Source organism: Ursus maritimus, unplaced genomic scaffold, assembly GCF_017311325.1.
Source record: "Ursus maritimus isolate PB19 unplaced genomic scaffold, ASM1731132v1 scaffold_28, whole genome shotgun sequence".
Lineage (NCBI taxonomy): Eukaryota > Metazoa > Chordata > Mammalia > Carnivora > Ursidae > Ursus > Ursus maritimus.
The window spans coordinates 1,848,863-1,873,341 of NW_024425341.1; the positions used below are offsets into that span (position 1 = coordinate 1,848,863).

At 43.4% G+C, this 24,479-nt stretch overlaps 1 protein-coding gene across 1 annotated transcript; it reads left to right on the forward strand.

Annotated features, from left to right (window-relative positions):
• Positions 1-2,881: 2,881 nt before the first annotated feature.
• On the forward strand, positions 2,882-20,747 carry CHRNA6 (cholinergic receptor nicotinic alpha 6 subunit). The gene is made up of 6 exons (XM_008706279.1): positions 2,882-3,229; positions 5,358-5,497; positions 15,862-15,906; positions 17,254-17,363; positions 17,455-18,433; positions 20,425-20,747. The coding sequence occupies exons 1-6, from the start codon at positions 3,151-3,153 to the stop codon at positions 20,554-20,556; spliced, it is 1,485 nt and encodes a 494-aa protein (XP_008704501.1). The 5' UTR covers positions 2,882-3,150; the 3' UTR covers positions 20,557-20,747.
• The last annotated feature ends 3,732 nt before the right edge of the window (positions 20,748-24,479 follow it).

Sequence of the window (24,479 nt, forward strand, 5' to 3'; positions counted from 1 at the left end):
TGCTAGTGCTCTCTCTTTCTCTCTCTCTCCCAAAAGAATAAATTAAAAAAAAAATTTTTTTTTTTAGGGGATGATGTGGGGTGACTGGGGGCAGGAAGTGGGAAAACAATGGGTTACTTCCCCCTGGGTTGGAAATCCCCAGGAATTAGACATCAAATTTTATTTGATACACATAAGGGTATGGAGGCATAGGAGCCACAGTTTTCATCAGATTTATGGTCTTGGAAAAGTTAAGCTGCATTGTTTCTTCCTTTTTCCTTTTGGAACGGGCTAAGAGGAATGAGAGGGTCTGGGGTTGGAGGGGTGTGTGTGTGGTAGGGGCGAGGGCGGGGAGGGCAAGAGAGGACTCTTCCCAGGTCGATGACCCTCTCCCTCCCTTCAGCCTTTCCACCTCCATAAACCATGAGCTGCACTAAACTTCTGGTTGGTTTGAGAGCACAGCTAAACTAATTACTGGAATACGAACATAAAATGGTAACCAGCAACATCAGGAAAAGACAAAAAGTCTTTAATTCTTTCGTTTCTTGAATTAAATTAAAAAAAATTTTTTGGAAGTGTGCTTCCTTTCTTCTGTGTATTTGGTCTTAACTTCTATCCCCGCAATTTTCAGAAAGGGATTAAAGCATGATATAAACCCATAATTGAATTACAAACTCAAGCATTTTTCTGATGATGAGGGGGTAGTATAAATGTTTTCTTTGAACAGGAGAATGTATATTCTACATAAGCATTTGAAATACAGCACATTTTTCCTACAAGTTCAGGCCCGAGAGCTACTCAATTATGTTGTCTGTTTGCAGTGATAAGAGAGTGAGAGGGGCACCTGGCTGGCTCAGTCGGAAGAGCACGTGACTCTTGATCTTGGGGTTGTGGGTTCAAGCACCACGTTGGGCGAAGAGATTACTAAAATAAAGAAATAAACTTAAAAAAAAAAGAAAGAGAGAGTGAGTAAAAATGACACGAAAAATTGGGTAGGGAGAGGTGAAATGATTTATATTACTAAATTTAATCACATTTTTTCTGGTGACAGAGCTGAAGGAGTTTAAGCAACTTGTCCAACATCCCCCAGGTATCAGCGCCAGATACAAATCCAGGTCTATTTGACTCCAAAGTCCGTATTCCTCCCTCTGCGTTCTTTGCCTCCCGTGAAGCTCTTCTGTGACCCACCCTCATAAAGTCCCCCATCCTCCCACTCTGCACCTTAGTCCCCAGGGAGAGATAGCATGCTCCTAGAAGAAAGCAGGGCTGGTTTGGGACCCAGTCCAGAGGATCGCTCCCCTAGGCGACAGGCGTGACTATAGAGGATTGTCGGGTAAAACAAAAGGCGTGAAACAACAATCTTCTTTCTTTTTTTTTTTTTTTCAAGATTTATTTATTTATGTGAGAGACAGAGAGAGAGAAAGTATGAGCAGGGGGAGGGACAGAGGGAGAAGCGACTCCCCGCTGAGCAGGGTTGGATCCCAGGACCCCCGGATCATGACCTGAGCCGAAGGCAGAGGGGTAACCCGCTGAGCCACCCAGGCGCCCCCTTGGGCCTTCAGAAGAGCAGCTTCTCCCCAGTCAGCCCCTGAGCCTTGGTTTTTATTTCTGATGTCCTTTAACATGGGCACGTTTTTCAGCATGTCAGGCAAAATGAGAAAGCGGATCTTGCTGCCACGGATGTACGCCCGCCCCGCTGGGCCCCGCGGCCTTCTCCGTATGTGAGTGTGATGTTGGACATGTGGCAGTTCACACTGTCCTCTGCATCAAAGAGTTTCCCATGATACACCTCGCCGGCTAGGTCTCACCCGTCCCCATGGGACTCTCATCGGCTCTCCCATAGACATCTTAGCAGGAAGAGAGCCCCCACCGGCTCCGGCCTACTCTCCCCTCCGGGTGATGAGGCCTCTGGTGGCTGCGAAGGTGTGAGCCAACAAATGGCATGTCCACACCCCTGGTAGTTCCTTTTTCAAATTTTTTGAGGGACCCCATACTGTTTTCCACAGCAGCTGCACCAACTTCCCTTCCTCCACACCCTCACCAACACCTGTTATGTCTGGTCTTTTTGGCAGTAGCCATCCTAATAGGTGGGAGGTAATATCTTACTTTGGTTGATTTGCATTTCTGTGCTGATCAGCGACTTCGAGATCGCTTTCATACACCTGTTGGACATTTGTATGTTTCTTTGGGAAAATGTCTATTCAGGTCCATTGCCCACTTTTTAATTGGATTTGTTTTGATATTGAGTTTTATGAGTTCCTCATATGTTTTGGATATTAATTCCTTATCAGACATATGGTTGCAAATATTTTCTCCCATTCCACAAGTTGCTTGCCGTGGGTCTGTCTCCCCTTTAACCAGCACCAAAATCTGACCAGAAGGCCCGGTTCATCAGAATCCTATTGACACTAAACTTACAGAGGCAAGAAGAAACTTATAAGAAAAGCAGTCGATGACAAGGATATTTCAGTAAACGTAGGGCTGTCCAGGTGGCATCCTGTGTTCAGTTCGCATCCCTCTGGTTCTCAAACACCTAATCTCTGGTCCTGGATGGTGATTGCTGAGCTCAGAAAGACAAGACACCAGAAACCCCGGAGTCAGGCGAAACCAGATGAGTGCTGCTCGAAGCCACACTTATTAAGACAGGAAAGGAAACCCCTATTTTAGGAAGTTTTCTAATAACAAGGGTAAGCCTTGATTAACCAGAGAACTCAGTGAATCAGAACACACTGTCTGGGCCCCAGCACCTCCTGTCCCTGGACTTGGGGCTCAGTCAAAGGGTGTCTCTTTCCCCAAGGATGACTGCCGAGACTGTGCTACAGAAAGATCTAAGCCAGGCAATGTTTTCTGTCCTCCTTCAGTCCTGCCTGCCTCGCGTTCCCTCACTGCTTTTCTTCACTGTTCTTGCACGAAAAGAGATCTAGGGGGACAGGGAAGTGATGACTCATCTGACATCAGATTGAGTCATTTTTATTTGCCCTTTTGTTGGCCTCAGGCTCTGATATTGGGAATAGTCGTGTTGCGTTTGTGAATGTTTTTATTTCACAGAAGACACAGGTGGATTGCAGTGGGACTCGGATGATTTAAAGGTCTGATGCGTGTGGCTGTCTGATAGCTCTCTGCTTTCCACAGTCCTTCGACTAGAAGAAGAAATCAAAGTGTGTTTGAATCATGCTGCCCAGCAAGGGCCAGGGACCCCTTCCCTTTGGTTTGTGTCTCTGGCTGTGTATATTCATGCCCGGCTTGAAAGGTGGGTTTTCTTTCTGCTTTATCTCGTAGTCTCTTCTCGGCTACATGTGTTCGCTCTTCTTTTCTAGTCGTGCTTGACTGAGCAGAGATGAGATATTCTATGTCTGAGTATGTAGAGGGTCTGCAGAGAATTACTACTGTTATAACTGCTAATTAATCGATTTCCTACTGGGTGGGTTTAACACGTAACATGAGATTTAGGGGGTGGGGAGGGGAGGACAATGGAACATTGTAAACCATACCTTATTTTATTGTCCCACTGAAATATAGTGATAATAATGATGCAGTTTTCTATCCATCTCTGCTATGGGTATATTCAACTGATTTATTTGTATTTGCATTTAATGTATATTTTTTAAAAGTGTGATTTGTTTGTTAGCTGATACTATGACTTAGTCCATGAACCCCTCCATTTTGAAGATAATCATTACTGTTTTGGGAAGCCTGTCATACTACTGTGCTGGAATGTGTCCTAAGAGTAAGATTATTCATTTTAAAAAGTTAGGAGTTGGAAACAGACAGCTGCTATTTGGCTGAAGAAAACCACATTTCCACATGCTGGTGGCTTTGTGGGGCTTGCTTCAGGACTCATGGAGGGCTTATCTACAGTGTCTTGGGGGGGGGGAGATGGGTAACAGGGTAATGGAAAGAATTGTTTCTCGTCTGTTTTATGTAGAACTATTTCTACCATTATTGATGATAGTGGTAAGAGTGCTATGTTACATTTAAAATTGTTCTTTCCTGCTGAAAGCTCCGAGTTTCAGTGTTTCCAAGTGCATTCGTCGAACAGCTCTTTATTTAGTGATACAACAGCTATCCTTTTGTTCATTTTTACGGAATGAGTTCTCAGTCCCTTTAATTTTTTTTCTTTCAGGGTATAAATCTCTCTGGGAAATTAGTAGAACAGTATTTCAGATGTCAAATTTGGCTTCTATTAAGGGAAAATATAGAGGGGTATTAATGAAATGAATTATGTCGAATGAAGGCAAGTAACCTACTTTCAATACATTCTTGGAAAAAGACAGACATACGCATTAAACTATTTAAAATTTAGTGACTAAAATGCTATTATTTAAGAGCTAATTCCCAATTCTTTTAAAACTATTTAAATAAGCTTGCCTCAAAAACCTTGCACTTCCATAAATCTCCAGAATAATTGAATTCAAAGCTGATTTTAAAGAGTATGGTTTGTTAAGATCTTAATAAAATTACTAGTTATTTCAGTTTGTTTGGTGAAGGCTCCCCGCTAAGCGCTTCACTGGCTGTTGGATCAGCACTTTGACAAGAAAGGGCAGGACTCTTCCTTAGGAACCAGATCAGTGAGATCATAAGCTATCGCCAGTGACATAAGCAGAAACTGGAGTTCATGCTATCCCTTTACATGTTGGTGCAGTAGACTCTTTTTTTTTTTTATTTATTTATTTTTTTTTTAAAGATTTTATTTATTTATTTGACAGAGATAGAGACAGCCAGCGAGAGAGGGAACACAAGCAGGGGGAGTGGGAGAGGAAGAAGCAGGTTCATAGCGGAAGAGCCTGATGTGGGGCTCGATCCCAGATCGCCGGGATCACGCCCTGAGCCGAAGGCAGACGCCTAACCGCTGTGCCACCCAGGCGCCCCAGTAGACTCTTTTTTTTAAAGATTTTATTTATTTATTTGACAGAGAGAGAGACAGCCAGCCAGAGAGGGAACACAAGCAGGGGGAGTGGGAGAGGAAGAAGCAGGCTCATAACGGAGGAGCCTGATGTGGGGCTCGATCCCATAACGCCGGGATCACGCCCTGAGCCGAAGGCAGACACTTAACCGCTGTGCCACCCAGGTGCCCCATGGTGCAGTAGACTTTTAAAAGTACTCCTGCCAATATTTTATTTGACATCACACTAGTTCTGGGACGTAGGCATTACTCTTTTCATCTTCAGGGCAGAGGTAACAACCGAGGCTCGGAGAGGCGAGGTACAGTGGACACCAGGGGCAGTCTGTGCGGGGTGGACAGAACGCAGGGGCAGGAGGGCTCAGTTGCCTCGGACGCCCCACTGCCCGTGTCACTTAGTGATGGAAGCTGCCAGAACCTCCCCATCTGTGAACACCCTCTCTGCCTCTCTAACTCTTCCCTCTGTTTGGCGATACAGGCTCTGCAGGCTGTGCCTCTGAAGAGAGACTTTTTCACAAACTGTTTTCTCAGTATAACCAGTTCATCAGGCCTGTAGAAAACGTTTCTGATCCCGTCATGGTGCATTTTGAAGTGGCCATCACACAGCTGGCCAATGTGGTAAGTGCCTCCAGTTCACCACCTGTTCCTGGAGGAACCCTGACTCTGCGGGTGGCAGGGGGGTGCGGGAGCAGAGCAATTCTCGACATTGTCCCAGTTATTGCACATGGTAAATATAGAAATTTAAAAAATACGAACAAACACACTGCCCCATTAATGCTATAATTACTCACTTCAAGGCAGTGTCTTTCTGGAAGTGCTTTCAGAGTGAGTTTATGAAACAAAGAGGCTAAGGGGAAGTTGAAGGGAGAATACAGAGGAAGCTAACTTCATTGTGCACCTATTATGCACCAGTCACTGTGTCTACACCTAGTGGCTGTCATCTGCATCTTATAGCTGGAGGGAAGCTCAGTTGAGCAAACTTCCTAAGGTTGTACGGCTCTAACATGGCGGAACTGAGATCTTAATCAAGCCTGGTTGACTCCAAAGCTCATGTTCTTTTCACCCCGTAGAAAAAGAATGGCTTTAAGTCTTCTACATTATGCAAGAAAGAAAAAAAAAAATCACCTTCTTTTATATGGAGTTCCATCCAGGCCTGAAAAACAGATGTGAATTTGGCGTTCTTACTTTAATTTATGGCTTCTATGTTCAAGGGCAAGTAGGACAGCAGCTCTTTTTGAATAATCTTCATGCCCTAGTTGGCAGGAGAGGAGGTAGCGGGACCTGATATTATAACATAGTGCAGGGTTCTGGCTCCAAGGCAAGGGACGGGACTGAGCTGGCTTGGATCAAATTCTAGGAACAAGGGAGAGTGAGTGGGGGGGGGGGGGGGGGCTAAAGCATCTCCAGAAAGACAACAGCAAAGAGAGCTCCTTTCGTCAGTCCCAGCCTGTGGATGAGGAAGGAGTCGCTGTCCTCGTAGACTTTGCCCCTGGGAAACAGTGGTGGCTCTCAAGGTTCACTGTGGAAAGACCTCAATTACAGATGTGAAATCAGGGCCCACGACTTTCTACAGCCATGCTTCGGGGTGGACGAGGCTGACCCTGGCCTGGTCCTCTGGCTTCTGGCCCAAGTTGGAAGTATATATATACTGGTACATATTTGTTTTAAAAAGTCACGTTTTCTTTTGCTTAGATGGACCCACTCATTCCTTTATTTTATTATTTTTTTAATAATAATTTTTTATTATGTTATGTTAGTCACCGTACAGTACATCCTTAGTTTTTGATGTAGTGTTCCATGATTCATTATTTGCGTATAACACCCAGTGCTCCATGCAATATGTGCCCTCCTTAATACCCATCACCGGCCTCTCCCATCCCCCACCCCCCTCCCCTCTGAAGCCCTCAGTTTGTGAACCATGAGAGACTATATTATCATTTCTTACCAGAAAGAATTTGGCAGTCACACTGAATACCTCACTGCCTATGCCTAAGATAGTCCACAAACATCAGTGTGATAGGTCCATTTTTATTTTCAGGGACATTCATCTGGAACATAAATATTAAAATTTAAAAAATAATTTTAATGATCACAGTGGTCTTAGAGTCGACCTACTAAAAGATATTTAATGGTGCAGTATGGGTACCACCACATCGTTAGTGATTCTCGAGCCCACGAAGACACAGTGATTCCAGGCATCCCTTGAGTGGCCTTTCTACTTGTTATCCTTCCCACTGCTTCTGTTTGGAGAGAAGGAAGGAAACAATCTTTTTATTTATTGTTTTTTGCGTAAGGTGGTATCTTTGTGTGGTTTTGATTTGAATTTCCCTGATGGCTAATGATTTTGAACATTTTTTCATGTGTCTGTTAGCCATTTGTATGTCTTCATTGGAAAAGTGTCTGTTCATATCTTCTGCCCATTTTTTGATTTGATTATTTGTTTCCTGTGTATTGAGTTTGAGAAGTTCTTTGTAGATCTTGGATACTAATCTTTCATCTGTAGTGTCATTTGCAAATATCTTCTCCCATTCCATGGGCTGCCTCTTCGTTTTTTTGACTGTTGCCTTGCCTGTGCAGAAGCTTTTTATCTTGATGAAGTCCCACAAGTTCATTTTTTCTTTTGTTTCTCTTGCCTTTGGGGATGTGTCATGAAAAAGGTTGCTGTGGCCAATGTCAAAGAGGTTGCAGCCTATGTTCTCCTCTAGGATTTTGATGGATTCCTGTTTCACATTGAGGTCTTTCATCCATTTGGAGTTTATCTTTGTGTATGGTGTGAGAGAGTGGTCAAGTTTCATTCTTTTGCATGTAGCTGTCCAATTTTCCCAGCACCATTTATTGAAGAGACCACTCACTCATTCCTTTAAAAAATATTTATTTGGTACTTATTCTGATCCTCTCTACCCCCAAATAGTGTTTTGTACTGGTTACTGGCCTCCTGCTGGGCTGGGAACCATAATTTGCTGTGGATTGGGCTGTTATAAAGAAAGTTTCACTTAAAGGCAGTCTATTTCACTGTACAGCATTACTTCAAATTCATGGTTGATATACCCTTTCAGGACATTGCTCTGAGGATGGTGGGTGGGGACGGCAGAATACAGATTTTGACATTTGCATTTGGCTGCTCTCAAAGATTTTTAAGAATTACACGGCTTAAATAAAACAAGTTTATTTCTTTCTTATGTAACAGAAATCTAGAGGCTAACAGTTTAGGAGGTTAACACCAAGTGGCTTCATGGTGTTAGTGACTGCACCATTGTGTTTGGTTGCTCAGGTTAGGCATTGCACAACACCCACGGGACACCAACCCCATGGACCATGATGCTAAAAGCATAAACCATACATGGTGACGGTGAGCAAGGTTCCTATCTTTCTATTTCTCCGTGTGCTTTCTTCCCTCAGTGTTGCCAAGGTGGTCCAAGGTAACTGCTGATTTCACTCATCATAGTCACATCCTTGGTAATAAGCTGGAGAAAGGGAGAAGGGCACATAACAGACATCTGTGACTTCCTTGAGGAGTTTTCTTAGAAGTCCTACTAACATCCTTGGCTTCCTATCTCACTGACAACCTCCAGCTCTAAGGGAGACTTGGGAAATTTAGTTTTTTAAGTTGAATTTTATTTACTGAAATAATTGTAGATTCATATACAGCTGTAAGAAATGATAGAAAGATCCTGTGTACACTTTGCCCAGTTTCCCCAGTGGCAATCACTAATATGTCTTCCATTTCTAAAATTTTGTCATTTTGAGAAAGTTATATAAAAACGAATGATATAGTACCTAATAGTGTGGGATTGTTTTTTCCATTCAGTATGATTTTCTGGACCCTCCTCCCAGGTGTTGATGGTATCAATAGTTCATTTCTTCTTGGTACGGAGTCATATTCTGTGATATTTATGCACTGCAGTTTATTTCACTTTTCGTAGCTTGAAGAACATTTGGGTTCATTCCAGTTTCATTCTATTACAAATAAAAGTGCTAAGAACATTTGGGTACAGGTTTTTGTGTGAACGTAAATCTTTATTTCTCTGGGATAAATTGCCAGGTGTGCAATTGCTGGGTCATGTGGTAGTCGCGTGTTTAGTTTTTTTTAAGAAACTGCCAAATGCTTTCCAGAGGGAATATATCTTTTTCATTCCTACCAGCAATATATAAGTGATCCAGTTTATCCACATCTTCACCAGTATTTGGAGTTGTAACTATTTTTTATTTTAGCCATTCTAATAGGTATATAATGATATCTCATTGTAGTTTTAATATGCATTTTCCTAATGACTAATGATATAGAATATCTTCTCACGTGCTTATTTGCTGTCTGTATGTCTTCTTTGGTGACATGTTTGTTCATGGTTTTTTTGCCCATTTTCTAATTGGATTGTTTGATTTTTTTTTTTTTAACTGTTCAGTGTTGAGAGTTCTTGCTATATTCTAGATACTAACGCTTTGCCAGATATGTGGTTTGCAGATACATCTGACCTTTGAATAATGCAGGAGTTAGGAGCGCTAGCCCCTGCCATAGTCAAAATTCTTCATTAACTTTTGACTCTCCCCAAACCTAACTACTAATAGTCTACCGTTGACCCTACTGACCTTACTGGCCTTACTGATTACATAAACACTTGCTTAACACATATTTTGTATGGTAGGTGTGTTATATTCTGTATTCTTACAATAAAGCAAGAGAAAATAAAATGTTATTAAGAAAATCATAAGGAAGAGAAAGTCCATTTACAGCACTGTGCTGTAAAAATTCTACACGTAAGTGGACCTGCACAGTTCAAACCTATGTATTCAAGGGTCGGCTGTGTTTTACCCTAGTTTGTAGCTTCTCTTTTCATCTTTTTCATGTGGGCTTTCACTCAAAGTTTTCCATTTTCATGAGGTCCAATTTATCAATTTGTCCTTTTATGTGTTGTGCTTTCAGTAGCCTAAGAATTCTTTGCCTTATTGCAGATCCCAGAGATCTTCTTTTATTTTTTTTAAGTTTTATTTATGTTTTACATTTAAGACTGTGATCCATTTTGAGTTAATTTTTAATTTTTGTATAAAATGTGAGGCTTGGTGTTTCTGTTTGGTTTGGTTTGGTCTGCGGTGTTTCATTGCTCCCGTATCAATTGTTGAAAAGCCTATCCCTTTTTCCATTGAGTTGGTTGTGCACCTTTGTGAAAAATCAGTTGAGTATATTTGTGTGGGTCTATTTCAGGGTCTTCTGTTCCATTCCATTGATCTCTGTGACTAACCTTCCACCAATACAACCCAGCCTTGATTGCTGTAGCCGTATACTAAGCCTTTTTTTTTAACTTTAAAAGATTTTATTTATTTATTTGAGAAAGAGAGAGAACAGGAGCAGGGAGAGGGGCACAGGGAGAGGGAGAAGCAGACTCCCCATTGAGCAGGGAGGCCAATGCAGGGCTCGATCCCGGGACCCTGGGATCATTACCTGAGCCATTGGCAGACCCTTAACCGACTGAGCTGCCCACGCACCCAGTAAGTCTTAATATTGGCCAGAGTGATTCCTGCCATCTTATTTTTCTTTGTCACAATTATATTAGCTGTTCTGGGGCCTAAGCCTTAGAATAAGTTGCCTATGTATACCAAAATCCTTGCTGGGATTTTGAAAGGAATTACATTACCTCTGTAGATTAATTTGGGGAGAAGTGACATTTTTACTGTTGAGTCTTCCAACCCATGAATGCAGGATATTTCTCCATTTATTTAGCTCTTTTTTCATCAGCATTTCATAATTTTCAGCATGCAGATCCTGTTCATGCATTATTATGCATATATGTAAGTACTTTGTTTTATTTGAATCAATTGAAAATAATGTGCTTTTAATTTTGGTTTCTCCATGTTCATTGTTAGTATATGGAAACTGAATTGATTTCTGTATGTTGATCTTGTATTCTGAGATCTTGCTGAACTCACTTATTAGTTTCGGTATTTTTATAGATTCCATAAATGCAACCATGTCATATGCAAATAGAGGTAGTTTTATTTCTCCCTTTTCAATCTGTGCCTTTTTTCCCCTTTTTCTTGCCTTACTGCACTGACTAGAATTTCCAGTACTGTGTTGAATAAGAGTGGTGAGAGTGGACATCTTTGCCTTGTTCTCAATCTTAAGGAAAAAGCATTCAGTCCTTCACCATTTAGTATAATGAGAGCTGTAAGCATTTTATAGAGGTTTTCATCAAGTTGAGGATGTTCTCCTTTATTCCCAGTTTCCAGAGGGTTTTTATCACGAGCTGATGTTGAATTTTTGTTAAATGCTTTTTCTGCATCAGTTGATAAGGTCACATAATTTTTCTTCTTTACCTTGTTGATATGGTAAATTACACTGATTTTTGAATGTTGAACCGGTCTTTCATCTCATTTAGTCATGGTGTATAACTTTTTATATGTTGTTGGATTCAGTTTGCTAATACTTTATTGATAGATTCATGACAGATACTGATCTGTAATATTCTTTTTTTGTACTGTCTTTGGGTTTTGTGTCAGGATAATACTTCATAAAAAATATTTGGAATTGTTCCATCCTCTTCTATGTTCTGGAAGAGATTGTATAAAATTGATATTAGTTCTTTACATAGTTGGCAGAATTCTCCAGGGGAGCTTACTAGGTCTAGAGATTTCTTTTCCAGGAGTTTTTAACTATAAATTCAATTTTTAAAAATGACTATAGGCTGTTCAGACTGTTAATTTCATCTTCTTTGAATGTGGGTAATTTGTGGCTTTTGGGGTTTTAATCAACTTCTTTTAAATTTTTGAATGTATGATAAAGTTGTTTATAGTATTGTCTATTCTTTTTAAAGGCTACAGGATCTGTAGTGTTCCCAAGTCATTTCTGATGTTGGTGAGTTTTGTCATTATTTTTATTTTTGTCAATCTTGCTACAAGGTCATCAGTTTGTTGTTTTTCCCCCCAAAGAATCAGCTTTTGTTTCATTGATTTTTCTCTATTGTTTTCCTTCTCAATTTTATTGATTTCTACTCTTTTTTTAAGGTTATTTATTTATTTAAGTAATCTTTACATCCAATGTGGGACTCGAACTCACAACCCCAAGATCAAAAGTTGCATGCTCCAATGACTGAGTCAGCCAGGTGTCCCATAATTTTTACCCTTATCTTTATTTTCCCTTCCTTAAGCTTGTTTTGGGTTCATTTCGTGTTTCTTTTTCTAATGTCTCGAAGTAGAAACTTGGATTATTGATTTGAGACCTTTCTTTATTTATAATGTAAGCATATAATGCTATAATTTTATTTTCAGCACTGTTTTTTAGCTATGTCCTTCATGTTTTGATATGTTGTTTTTTCATTTTCATTCAGTTCTATGTATTTTTAAAAATCTCCTTTGAGGGGCACCTGGGCGGCTCAGTCGGTTAAGCATCTGACTCCATTTCAGTTCAAGTCGTGATCTCAGGATTGTGAGATTAAACCCTGTATGGGGCTCCGTGCTAAGTGCAGAGTGTGCTTGGGATTCTCTTTTTCCCTCTCCCTCTGCCCCTCCCCCTGCTCGTGCATGCATGTGTTCTCTTTCTCTCTCTCTCAAATAAATAAATAAAATCTTAAAAAAAATCTCCTTTGAGACATCCTCTTTGGCCCATGGATTATTTAGAAGAATATTGTTTAGTTCCTGTGGGTTTAGAGATTTTCCTGTTGTCTTTTTGTTATTGATTTCTAGTTTGATTCCGTTAGGGTCAGAAAACACACTGTATGTTTTCAATTCTTTTAAATTTTATACGGCTTATTTTATGGCCCGTGATAAAAATATGGTTTATTATCTTGGTTAATATTCCATGCATGCTTGAAAAATATGTGTATTCCGCTCTTTTGAGTGAAGTGTTCTATATATACCAGTTAGATCCTGCTGATTGATTATGTTCTTCAGATCTTCTATATTTTTGCTGATTTTCTGACTAGTGGTTCTATTGTTTGCTGAGGGAGGTGGTGTTGAAGTCTCCAGCTATAATTGGGGGTTTGTTCCTTCTTTCAGCTTTATCATTTTTGTTTCATGTAATTTAAGGCGATTGTTTGGTGTGTATACAGTTGGGATCATTATGTTTTCCTGGTGAATTGATCCTTCTAGCATTATGTAATGTCCCTCTTTGTCTATAGTAATTGTTTTTTTCTGGAGTCAACTTTGTCAGATATTAATGTAGCCATTCTTATTGGTGTATTAAAAGCCACCTGTACTCATGTGGGGCACCAGAAGTCCCTGTGGACCATATTCATTGTTGTCCTTGAGCCATGGTGGGCTCTGGGGATGGCTCTGTGATGCAGTACAGCCAGGATGCACAAAAGCTCCCTTCTCAAAGTCTCTAAGCCTCTTGCTGCTCTACCTGGAAGTGTTTTCGCTACCATACAGAATGACTCTGGCCACAAAGGCTTCTGGGTGAATGATCTTTCAGCGTAAGAGCACATCTGCTGTCCCGCCAATGGGGATTCAAGACAAAGCCCCTGTCCAATGTTTTGATGGCCCCACATGTCTGAAATGACGAACTTAAAGGCCTTAAAGTATAGTCCACCTGACCCTTCTGATCTCAGTCTCCGCTGCTCCAGAAGCTAATCAATTTGAAATTGTAACTCCAATCCTTTGATGCAAGCAGGGTGCCAACTAATTTATTTTCCCAAGAAAGAGATACAGGGCAATGGTCCCAGAAATGTGGAGTGCTACTCTGGGTCTCTGGCCTCCTCCAGCTGGGCTGTCTGATGGTAGTGTCCATGACCATCAGTGTGGTTTGGAATTGGGTGGAGAACAAGACTTGCGAGAACAAGTCTTGATCCGTAAAGTTGGCTGACACCCCTGAGGATGTCCACACCACATTGAGCCTCACCAGCTTGTGGACATGTTGGGGGGAGACAAGGATATTGTCAGGATGATATTGCCAACAGACGTGCATGATTTGGACACAGTGTAGGAGTTCACAGTGTACACGAGTTCTATCAACACAGTATACTAATGTACAGGGAGGATGCAGTCTTTGGAGGATGCTTATGACATTTATCCCTGAGACCTTTTGGACTGCATAGTTAGTCCATTCCTGATTGGCAGCCAATGAATTTATTGACATGGCCTCTGCTGGAATCTATAGGTCACAACATGACCTTTTCATAAGCAGAAGTCATCAGCCTTGGGCTTGGGTGATTATAAAGCCATGGACTGCTTGGCCAATGGATAAGTATAGCTTTTTTTCTTTTTTTCCCCCTTTTCCTGGTTAATAGGAAACCATGACTATAACTACTTTTGTTGACCCTTTAAAACTCTGGGGCTTACCATGACTTGACACAAACCCATTTGAAGAAGGAAGCTTGGCAGGGAGAATAGAGAACTACAGAGCAGCTCAGTGAGAAAGAGCAGGTTGGTGTCTGAGTCCTGGCCACAGCTCTGTCAACCACAGTTGAATTCATTGACTCTGAGGGTGTCCACGTGTCTTGTAAAGCAAGGTTGGTAAGTTGTTTTTGTAAAGATTTTATTTATTTATTTGAGAGAGAAAGAGAGTGAGAGAGAGACCATGAATGATGGGGAGGGGCAGAAGGAGAGGAAGAAGAAGACGCCCTGCTGAGCGGGGAGCCCGACATGGGCGTCCATCCCAGCACCCCAAGAACATGACCTGAGCCAAGGGCAGATGCTTAACCGACTGAGCCACCCAAGCACCCCAGTTGCTAAGTTTGGGGAACCCAGTGCTGGCCACTGGGAACACCCAATAACTTCTAAGCTGCTATGCTGTAAAGTTGCTGAAAGTTTTGGATATGTCTTTAGTAGTTTTTCCACTGAAGGCTAGTAGCTGCTTAAGAACACATTATATTTGGGATATTGGCCTGAAATGTTTTCTTCTAGATAGCTCCATGACTCTCTTCAGGCCATTTAGGTCCCGGCTTAAACTATCTCCTCAAAGAAGCCTCCTTTGACCATTCTGTCTAAAACAGATGTGTGTGCGTATGTGTGTGTGTGCATGTGTGTCTGCACGCACACACACACCACTCCATCCCTCTTTATTTTTCTTTATAGAACTTTTAACTATCATACATTATATTATATATCTATTATTGATTTTTTTGTCTCCCCAGTTAACAGTTTAGACACATGAAGGGAGGGAGTTTTTCCATCCTGTTTACTGCTGCAGTCCCAGCATTTTATAGCACATAGTAGGTACTCAGTAAATATTTGGGTAATAAATGCTTGAAGCAATCAGCATGGCTTGGATGAGAATTGGGATGTGTTGTAGTGGAGTGTTAGGTCCCAGCTGGAAAACTCCATGGGGAACTGTGGCTGACATTTCAAGGGGCAACTGGGCTCAGGACTCAGAGCCTAGAGAGTGCTGAGCACAGCTGAGGAAGGGAGGTTTCCAGGACTGGGGACGAAGATGGTAAAAACAATGAACCAGGTTCTGATACCTGGCACGATCTGCAGTACTTCCCCTCCCTCCTTCCCACTGCACCTTCTCTTCCTCCTTTCATGGAATCAGAAAGCGTTGCAGACTTTGGTGATCAGAAAGGATTCACAAGGGGCACCTGGGTGGCTCAGTTGCTTAAGTAGCTACTTTCAGCTCAGGTCATGATCCTGGTCCCTGGATCAGGATTGAGCCCCATGTCAGGCTCCTTGCTCAGAGGGGAGTCTGCTTCTCCCTCTCCCTCTCCCTCTGCCCCTCCCCCTGCTCATGCTCTTTCTCATTCACTCTCAAAAAATAAATAAAATCTTAAAAACAGTAATAAAAACAAGAAAGTTTTCACATAAGAGGTGAGACTTGAATCAGATTTGAAAGACAGTCTTTAAACTACATTTTCTCTCCAAGTCAACAGGGTTGGAACCAGATGTGAAAATACATATTTCTGGTTGTATTTTATAAGTTGCTTTCTTAGTCCTCTTTGTTTTCCTCTATTGGTGTGAATAACTCAGATTTGGCTCTCTCTTGTTGTAATTCTTGTTCTAAGATCCACCTTTATTAGCAAGTACATTTAAGGCTAAAAAATATTATTTCTTTTTCCCAGGATGAAGTAAACCAGATCATGGAAACCAATCTGTGGCTACGTCACGTATGTGTCCTGCCCTTGGACGTGTCTTACTCATGTGCCAGCTTAGCAGTGCCTAATGGATAAATTCCACTAGCATCCCCTCTTTCCATCTCCAACTTATACAGAGCATAAAATATTATCTGTCTCCAAAGCCTAAAGTTCAGCTCTGGTAACAGCTGCTTGATGCAGACGTCACAGGTGCAGAAACATAATGATAAAATGCTCTAGGACATAGAGACCTGTCCCTTCTGGTTTCTGCCCTCGAGTCTCCTATTTTTATCTGTAACTTGAGCCCCGGAGTCAGATGCTTTCCCACTCTTTGATCCTGCTGCACCAGGCGCAGGGAAGTCAGGAAACGAGTATGAGAGCGTGTGGGTTAGATTCCCACCAGCTGGTTTGATCAGTTATACCATCTCATCCTTCCTTCTTCTTTTTTTTTTTTTAAGATTTTATTTATTTATGCGACAGAGACAGTCAGCGAGAGAGGGGACACAAGCAGGGGGTGTGGGAGAGGAAGAAGCAGGCTCCCAGCGGAGGAGCCTGATGTGGGGCTCGATCCCAGAATGCCGGGATCGCGCCCTGAGCTGAAGGCAGACGCTTAAGGACTGCGCCACCCAGGCGCCCCCTCATGCTTCCTTCTTATCTTAATCTTTTAAACAGACTTTGTAACAAACTCATCATTGTACACTTGAACTATCTTTTTAATATTAGAAATGAGTTGCTCCAGTGTGAATATAATCTATGGAACATAGAAATTGAGTTTATAACCTTGGCCAGGTAATTAATAATCAGTAGTTAATTATCTAAGTCATACTGGCCAAAATCAGGTCAGCTACCTAGCCCCCTACTCCACATGGATTTAATGTCCCGACTTTTGATAGAAACCAATGTACTCTTGGGCGCCTGGGTGACTCGGTCAGTTAAGTGTATGCCTTTGGCTCAGGTCATGATCCCAGGGTCGTGGAATCGAGTCCCACATTGGACTCCCTGCTCAACAGGGAATCTGCTTCTCCCTCTTCCCCTCCCCCTGCTCATGCTTTCTCTCTCTCTCTCGCAAAAAAAAAAAAAAGAAAAGAAAAGAAAAGAAAGAAAGAAAAGAAGGAAGGAAGAAAGAAAGGAAGAAAGAAACCAATGTACTCTTCATTTATTTTTTTAAGTAGACTTCATGCCCAGTGTGGGGTTTGAACTCATGACCCTGAGATCAAGACCTGCATGCTTTACCGACTGAGCCAGCCAGGTGCCCCTCAATGTACTCTTTAAATAAAAACTTACTTTTTCCTAAAAAAATCCCTGCTAAACCAACATAGAATTAACACTGGAAGAGAGTAACTAAGAATTTTTTATTCAACTGTCTTCTACTGCCTTTAGATCTGGAATGATTATAAATTGCGCTGGGACCCAATGGAATATGATGGCATTGAGACTCTACGTGTTCCCGCAGATAAGATCTGGAAGCCTGACATTGTTCTCTACAACAAGTAAGGGCTTCTGGCAGCAGCAGTCTCCTTCCAAAGTTGCCTTCGGTCCAGCAAAGGGGGTGTTACTAATGGTGTCTGGCTTACTTTGCAGTGCTGTTGGCGATTTTCAAGTCGAAGGCAAGACAAAAGCTCTTCTTAAATACGATGGCATGATAACCTGGACTCCACCAGCCATTTTCAAGAGTTCCTGTCCTATGGATATCACTTTTTTCCCTTTTGATCACCAAAATTGTTCCCTGAAATTTGGTTCCTGGACATATGACAAAGCTGAAATTGATCTTCTAATCATTGGATCTAAAGTGGATATGAAAGATTTTTGGGAAAACAGCGAATGGGAAATTGTTGATGCTTCTGGCTACAAGCATGACATAAAATACAACTGTTGTGAGGAGATATACACAGATATAACCTATTCTTTTTACATTAGAAGATTGCCGATGTTTTACACCATTAATCTGATCATCCCCTGTCTCTTTATTTCATTTCTAACTGTGCTGGTCTTTTACCTTCCTTCTGATTGTGGTGAAAAGGTAACCCTTTGCATCTCAGTTCTGCTTTCTCTGACTGTGTTTTTGCTGGTAATCACGGAAACCATCCCGTCCACGTCTCTTGTGATCCCACTGGTGGGTGAGTACCTCCTGTTCACCATGATCTTTGTCACCCTGTCCATTGCAGTGACCGTGTTCGTGTTGAACATACATTATCGCACGCCAACAACACACACCATGCCCAAGTGGGTGAAGACGGTTTTCCTCCAGCTGTTACCCCAGATCCTGATGAGGAGGAGGCCTCTGGACAAGACGAGGGGGACGAGTTCTGATAAAAACTACAAAAGCATTTCCAGTAGGCGCACCAGAGTCAACTTTGATCATTGCGGAGAGACCAAACTTCCTAAAGCACGCTGCAGCTGTCATACATCAAGTGAGCTGGCCGCCAGCGAGAGCAGATCGAGTCATGGGCCCTCACAGTGGACGACTGACAATTCAGAGCACTCGCCCGACGTCGAAGATGTCATTAATAGTGTTCAATTCATAGCAGCAAACATGAAGAACCAAAATGAAACAAAGGAGGTGGGTACATGGCCCCCTAGCCCCTCCACCTGAAGCAGGCTTAGGGGCACTTGGAGGAGCAGGGCAGAGCTCCAGCATGAGCTGTTTGCAGGAGGGTCAGGGAGCATTCATTACTCTAAGACCGAGCTCGGTTATTATGCAGTTGTGCGTGAAGTGGCCTGGGGGTTGGGTGGAGTAAACCATAGCCTCGTTGCAAACCTCCACCTCTGGAAATGTTAACTCCAGTGAAATCCGGTCCAAATAAACACTCAGGACAACCTTGGTTAATCGAAGTGTTTCCTAAAAGCAGTGGCAGAGGGAAGGGTGGATGGGGAGACCTGCCCACAGAGCAGCCCACAGTCGGAGAGTGCTGGGAGAGGGGACTGAGTCCTCTGCAATTCCAACCCCATTTATTCTACTGCAGAGGGATTTAGGTGCAGATGGAATGAGCCTTGGGGGGATATTTTTAGCATCAACATATTCTGCTTTTGTTGCCCAGAATCTAACTATAGCAGCATGGACCTCCCCCATCCTCCAAAGAGAGAGCTCAAGAAAGTCATGCCAATTTTCCATTTCATCAGGATGGCTAGCTGAGGGCATCTGAAAACCTGCACCAGGGGTCTGGGTTTCACCTCACGCTGCAGAGGCCGTCATCTGTATCTCCTAGTGAAAGGCTGTCTCGAGACCTGAAGTCCGCCCCGTTGGTGCAGGGGAGGATACTGTGACTGCGAGTCGCAAGGCAGGGGGTGGGGGATGCATCACGGGACAGGTGAGCCCAGAGCTGTACCTTCATGGTAACACCTTCATAAAATGGAGGCTAGAGTTATTGATTTAAACACCACCGGGCAGGTCAAGACACAACCTGAGCCGTCAGTCTAGGGCATAAGCTGGAAGCTGATAAATTGAAGGTCGGAAACTGGAAGTGTTACAGGACTTCTTCCTCCATCCGCGCCCGCGGTTCTTGGTCACACCGCTTTGGAGAAGGAAGACATAGACCAGACAGAGCAGTGGGCAGCAAAGCAAGGTTTATCGAGCGACAGCAAAGTGATAGTACAAAGCTGCCGAGGAGGGAGGGGACCAATTACCACTGGAATTTCTGGTCTAGGGGTTTTATGGGCTTGTTGGCAGGCTGTTTTAATCTGATGAACCCTCCCAGCGCCTGTCATCCAATCAGGTTTCTGTCATATGGGAAAGGGTGGAGGGCTCCTTCCAGGGTGTAAAATCCTTTTAAGGGTGGTTTCCTCTTAGGGCAGGGGCGGGGGCGGGGCGGGGGTTCTGGTCCCTGCCTGCCTGCCTTCCGACTGTCCTTCACCAGAAGGCCATGAGAAATGCAATGAACTCTCCACAGCCAGCACAGCTTTGGGGGCTGGAAGGTTGCTATTCCTGAGAGGGGGGCCCTCCATCACTCCTCACGTCCTGCACCCCCTGCCCCAAACCCATTTCCCAGACTTGCCAAAGAATCAGAATATCCAGTGGGGCCAAGGGCCAGAAGTTGAGGTATCTGAGTGGCTTTCTCGGGAGTGCTTTCTGCAGGAAAAGTCCTTGGGGCCCCGTGCAGTCCTGCTCACTCTGTAGCCACCTGCGGGAGGTCCTGGAAGGGCTTACACTCCACCCTCTTCAGACTGAGGTTCTGTGAACTAGGGGCGCCTGGGTGGCTCAGTCATAGTGTCTGCCTTTGGCTCAGGATGTGGTCCCGGGGTCCTGGGATCAAGCCCTGGGTCAGGCTCCCTGCTCGGCTGGGAGCCTGCTTCTTCCTCTCCCACTCCCCCTGCTTGTGTTCCCTCTCTCGCTGGCTGTCTTTCTCTGTCAAATAAAAAAAATCTTAAAAAAAAAAAAAAGTTCTGTGAACTATATAGGCAGCATGGCTTAACCAGGATGAAACGAATATTTGCTTTAAAAATTACCAGGGAAGTCTTCTTGAAAAAGAAGCAGCTTATTTATGAGACAAAGCACATTTCCTGTGGCTTCAATATGTACTTTTTAATTGTTTTGACTTTTTGTTTGCCTTTCAGGTGGAGGACGACTGGAAATATGTTGCCATGGTGGTGGACAGGGTGTTTCTTTGGGTGTTTATAATTGTCTGTGTGTTTGGAACTGCGGGGCTATTTCTACAGCCACTGCTGGGGAGCACAGGGAAGTCTTAAGAATGTATTTTCCTTTTAGCTTTTGAAACTTACAGATGCTGTATTTGTTCTATGTTCCCGACCATCAGGAAAGGGACATAAAGCTTTCCATCCAAGTCCCCCATTTACTGAAGCTGATGGCTAGATGGAAAGAGGACTTTATTGCAAATCGGGGGGCTGAACGCCCTCCTCTGTAGCACAGAGGGTACTTGAAGATGTCTGATAGCCCTGGAGCAGAGTGGGCAGCACCCACAGGCTTCTCCTCTCTGTACTTGTTCGACTTCCAGGGACACGAATGACCCATAATACAGTGAACCATGTAATCAACATCAAGCCACGCTAGAACGGGGTATCTTATCCCTCCAGCTTCTGCTGCTTATCATCCAGACGTGAAACTCCAGCTCGTACCTTGCCGGCACCTGTGGTGCTTGGAACTATTACACGCTCGCTTCCTTAGGCATGCCTCTGGGATGTGCTCAGACACGTCAACATTATTTGATATGTTAATTGGCAAAAAGTGATAGCAGGTCATCAGTGTCTATCTCAGCAGGCTGCACCTAATTAACATTCATCTGGCTAGAAACTCGAGTGGTAACCCAGCACTGTGCTAGGCATGGCGAGGGCAACAGAAATAGGTCCTGTCCCCAAGTGCTTGCAGCTTTTTAGGAAAAGCCATAAACACAAAGATCTCCAGGACCAGGTGGCGCATGGGGAATGTGGCTGGAGCAGCGGAGTGGGAGAGCGTGATGTGGTGTGGCCACACAGACACGGAGCAGCCTCTGCTGCCGGTCCGAGACAGTAGCGTTTCCATTTGTTCGTTGCAGCTGAGACAGCAAATAAAGTTATTCTGCAAGAAATTGTGATCTGGTACCTCTTGGAGCAATACCTTTTCTGAGAGGGAGCACTTGGGGAATTCTGTTTCATTCCACCCTCATTTATCTTCATATTTGTTGTATAAATATTATTGTAACTTAAAAAATGTATTTCAAAGCAGAAAAAAATAAATCTACTTAACAAAGGACCTAATTATATTCTGGTCTTTCCCCATCTCCTCCTTGTCTGTGCACACACATAATTTACACTTCAATTTTACCTTTCAGTTTTGTATTTTGCTGTTTTCTCAAAACATGCCAGGATTATTCCTCTGTGATGTTGCATAGGCTTGAATGTGGGGTGTCCCTACCAGGTGGGGGCCGGCGGCGCCGGTGGTGAGAGAATTCACGAGAGGCAGAACAAAGAGATCGGGGTTTATTGAATACATGGCAAGGGAGCAGCGGGCAGGACAGCGAGGGAGAGACGGGGGTCTCTCGATGCGGTGGTGAAGGGGTGTAGGTATAGGGCGGAACGACGGAGCTACGGGAACGAATAGAATTTTCCCTTTTTTGGAAACTGTGCCTGGGTGTAAGTCGCCCATGGGTCAACGAGGGCCTACGGCTGTTTCGAGGTGGGTCGTTCACGAGCCTGCTTGCGCTCAGCCCCGCGGTCGTGGTCGGCGTGGGCCCCTGTGCCTTGCTGGGTTTCCCCTGCTCACGCCGCTGCCTACCAGCGGCCCCTACGTTGACCTATACGACTTATGATTGCGTAATCTCCGAGGTGTCGCTCCACCACAACTATTACGTCGTGCGCATTCTCCCTTGTCGACCTCGTCCACGAGCCTCAGGCCCTCTGCCGTACAGCAGGCAGAGGTCGTGAACTTGAATTTCTCCGTTTTAAAGTATTTTTACTGCCTCTCCTGTTTGTAATCATATCTGTATTTTATCTTTCTTACAATGCTTTGGTTTACTTGATACATTTATTTTTTTAATATTACGCCAAATCCATATTTAATATCATTGTTGAAAAAGTTTTATTTTTTAAAAGATTTTATTTATTTGAGAGAGAGTACCAGCAGGGGAAGGGGCACAAGGACAAACGGACTCCCCACTGAGTACAGAGCCCAACGCAGTGCAGCAGAACCCCGAGCTTGCTCCCAGGGTTACAGGATTTTTTTCTCCATAGGTGCCCACGGCTCTTGGTCACGCTGCTGCGAAGAAGGAAGACGTAGACCAGACAGAGTGGTGGGCAGCAAAGCAAGGTTTATTGAGCAACAACAAAGTGATAGTAGAAAGCTCCTGAGCAGGGAGGGGACCGGAGAGGGTTGCCACCAGAATTTCTGGGTCTAGGGGTTTTATGGGGTTGTTGGTGGGCTGTTTTAATCTGATGAACCCTCCCTGCACCTGTCATCCAAGCAGGTTTCCCTCACACGGGAAAGGGGGAGGGCTCCTTCCAGGGTGTAAAATCCTTTTAAAGGTGGTTTCTGCTTAGGGTGCGAGGCCCCTTGTCCCTGCCTGCCTTCCGACTATCCTTCATCACCAGGGCGCTGAGATCATGACCTGAGCCAAAGTCATACACTTAACCAACTGAGCCATCCAGGCGCCCCTAGAAAGTTTAATAGTGGTAAAATGTACATAACAGAATTTACTATCTTCACCGTTTTAAGCAGATGGTTCAGTGATATTCACCACCATCCATCCACGGAATTCTTTCATCTTGTAAAACTGAAACTCTGTAGCCATTAACAGCAGCTCCGCATCCTAGCATCCTAACCCCACCACTCCGTCTGCTCCTGGCCACCATTCCACTTTGTCTCTATGACTTTGACTACTTTGGGTACCTTATATGAGTGGAATCACACAGGAGTGGTCTGTTTGTAACTGGCTTCCCTCACTAAGTATAGTCTTCAAGGTTCATCCGTGTTATAGCATGTGTCAGCACTTCTTTGCTTTAAAAAAATTAATTTTAATTGAAGTACAGCTGACATAAGAATTTATTTGCTTTTGAGGCTGAATAATATTCCATTGTATGTACTTACAACATTTTGTCTTTCCATTCATCCATCAATGGACATTCGAGTTTCTTCTACCCTTTAGCTCTCAGGAATAATGCTGCTGTGAATAGGTGTGTATGAACGTCGCTGAGTTTCAATTCTTCGAAGTATATACCCAGAAGTAGAGTTGTTGGGTTATATGGCAGTTCTATTTTTAATTTTTTGAAGAGCCGCCATGCTGTTTTTCCACAGTGGCTGCAACCATTTTACATCCCCACCAACAGTGCATAAAGGCTCCATTTTTCCCACATCCTTGCCAACATTCGTTATTTTCTGTTTTTTTCCCCTTATAGTAGCCATCCCATGGGCGTAAGGTGATATCTCCTTGCGGTTTTGATTTGCATTTCCCTAGTCATTGGCATCTTTTCATGTGGTCATTTGTCGTCTTCTTCTTCTTCTTCTTCTTCTTCTTCTTCTTCTTCTTTCTTCTTCATCTTCCTTCTTCTTTACTCTTTCTTCTTCTTCTTCGCATATCTTCTTTGGAGAAATGTATATTCAAGTCCTCTGCACTTTTATTTATTTATTTTAAAAGATTTTATTTATTTATTTGACAAAGAGAAAGAGAGCACAAGCAGGTAGAGTAGCAGGCAGAGGGAGAGGGAGAAGTAGGCTCTCCACTGAGCAGGGAGCCCGACGTGGGGCTTGGTCCCAGGACCCTGGGATCATGACCTGGGCCGAAGGCAGTCACTTAACCAACTGAGCCACCCAGGGGCCCCTCCTCTGCACTTTTAAAAATCAGGTTGTTTTTGTTGTTGTTGAAGAGTTGTAAAAGTTCTTATATATTCTGGACATTAACCCCTTATTAGGTATAAAAACAAAACTTGTAAGGGATGCAAAGCAGGAGGATGGAGGAAAGTGCCCCTGGCCAGGAGCAGGGAAACCCCAATCCTGACTTCCTCACACATTCTCGTATACATGAACATACCTCAGACTTTCCAGCCCAACTTTCCAGAATTTGCTCAGGGATCCTCAGAGGAGAGAGGATCTTGTACTCACAGGTAAGGGGGACCAGCACTATGCATGTAAAAGAAATGAGATAAGCATGTGAATAAAAGGGAAGTCACAGCGTTTGTTCAGA

Bases quoted from the DNA above. Each gene is read 5' to 3' on its own strand.
- CHRNA6 (XM_008706279.1), top strand. From the start codon at position 3,151: ATGCTGCCCAGCAAGGGCCAGGGACCCCTTCCCTTTGGTTTGTGTCTC. The intron at 3,230-5,357 runs GTGGGTTTTCTT...TTGGCGATACAG, and splicing joins ATTCATGCCCGGCTTGAAAG to GCTCTGCAGGCTGTGCCTCT. The intron at 15,907-17,253 runs GTATGTGTCCTG...TACTGCCTTTAG, and splicing joins CCAATCTGTGGCTACGTCAC to ATCTGGAATGATTATAAATT.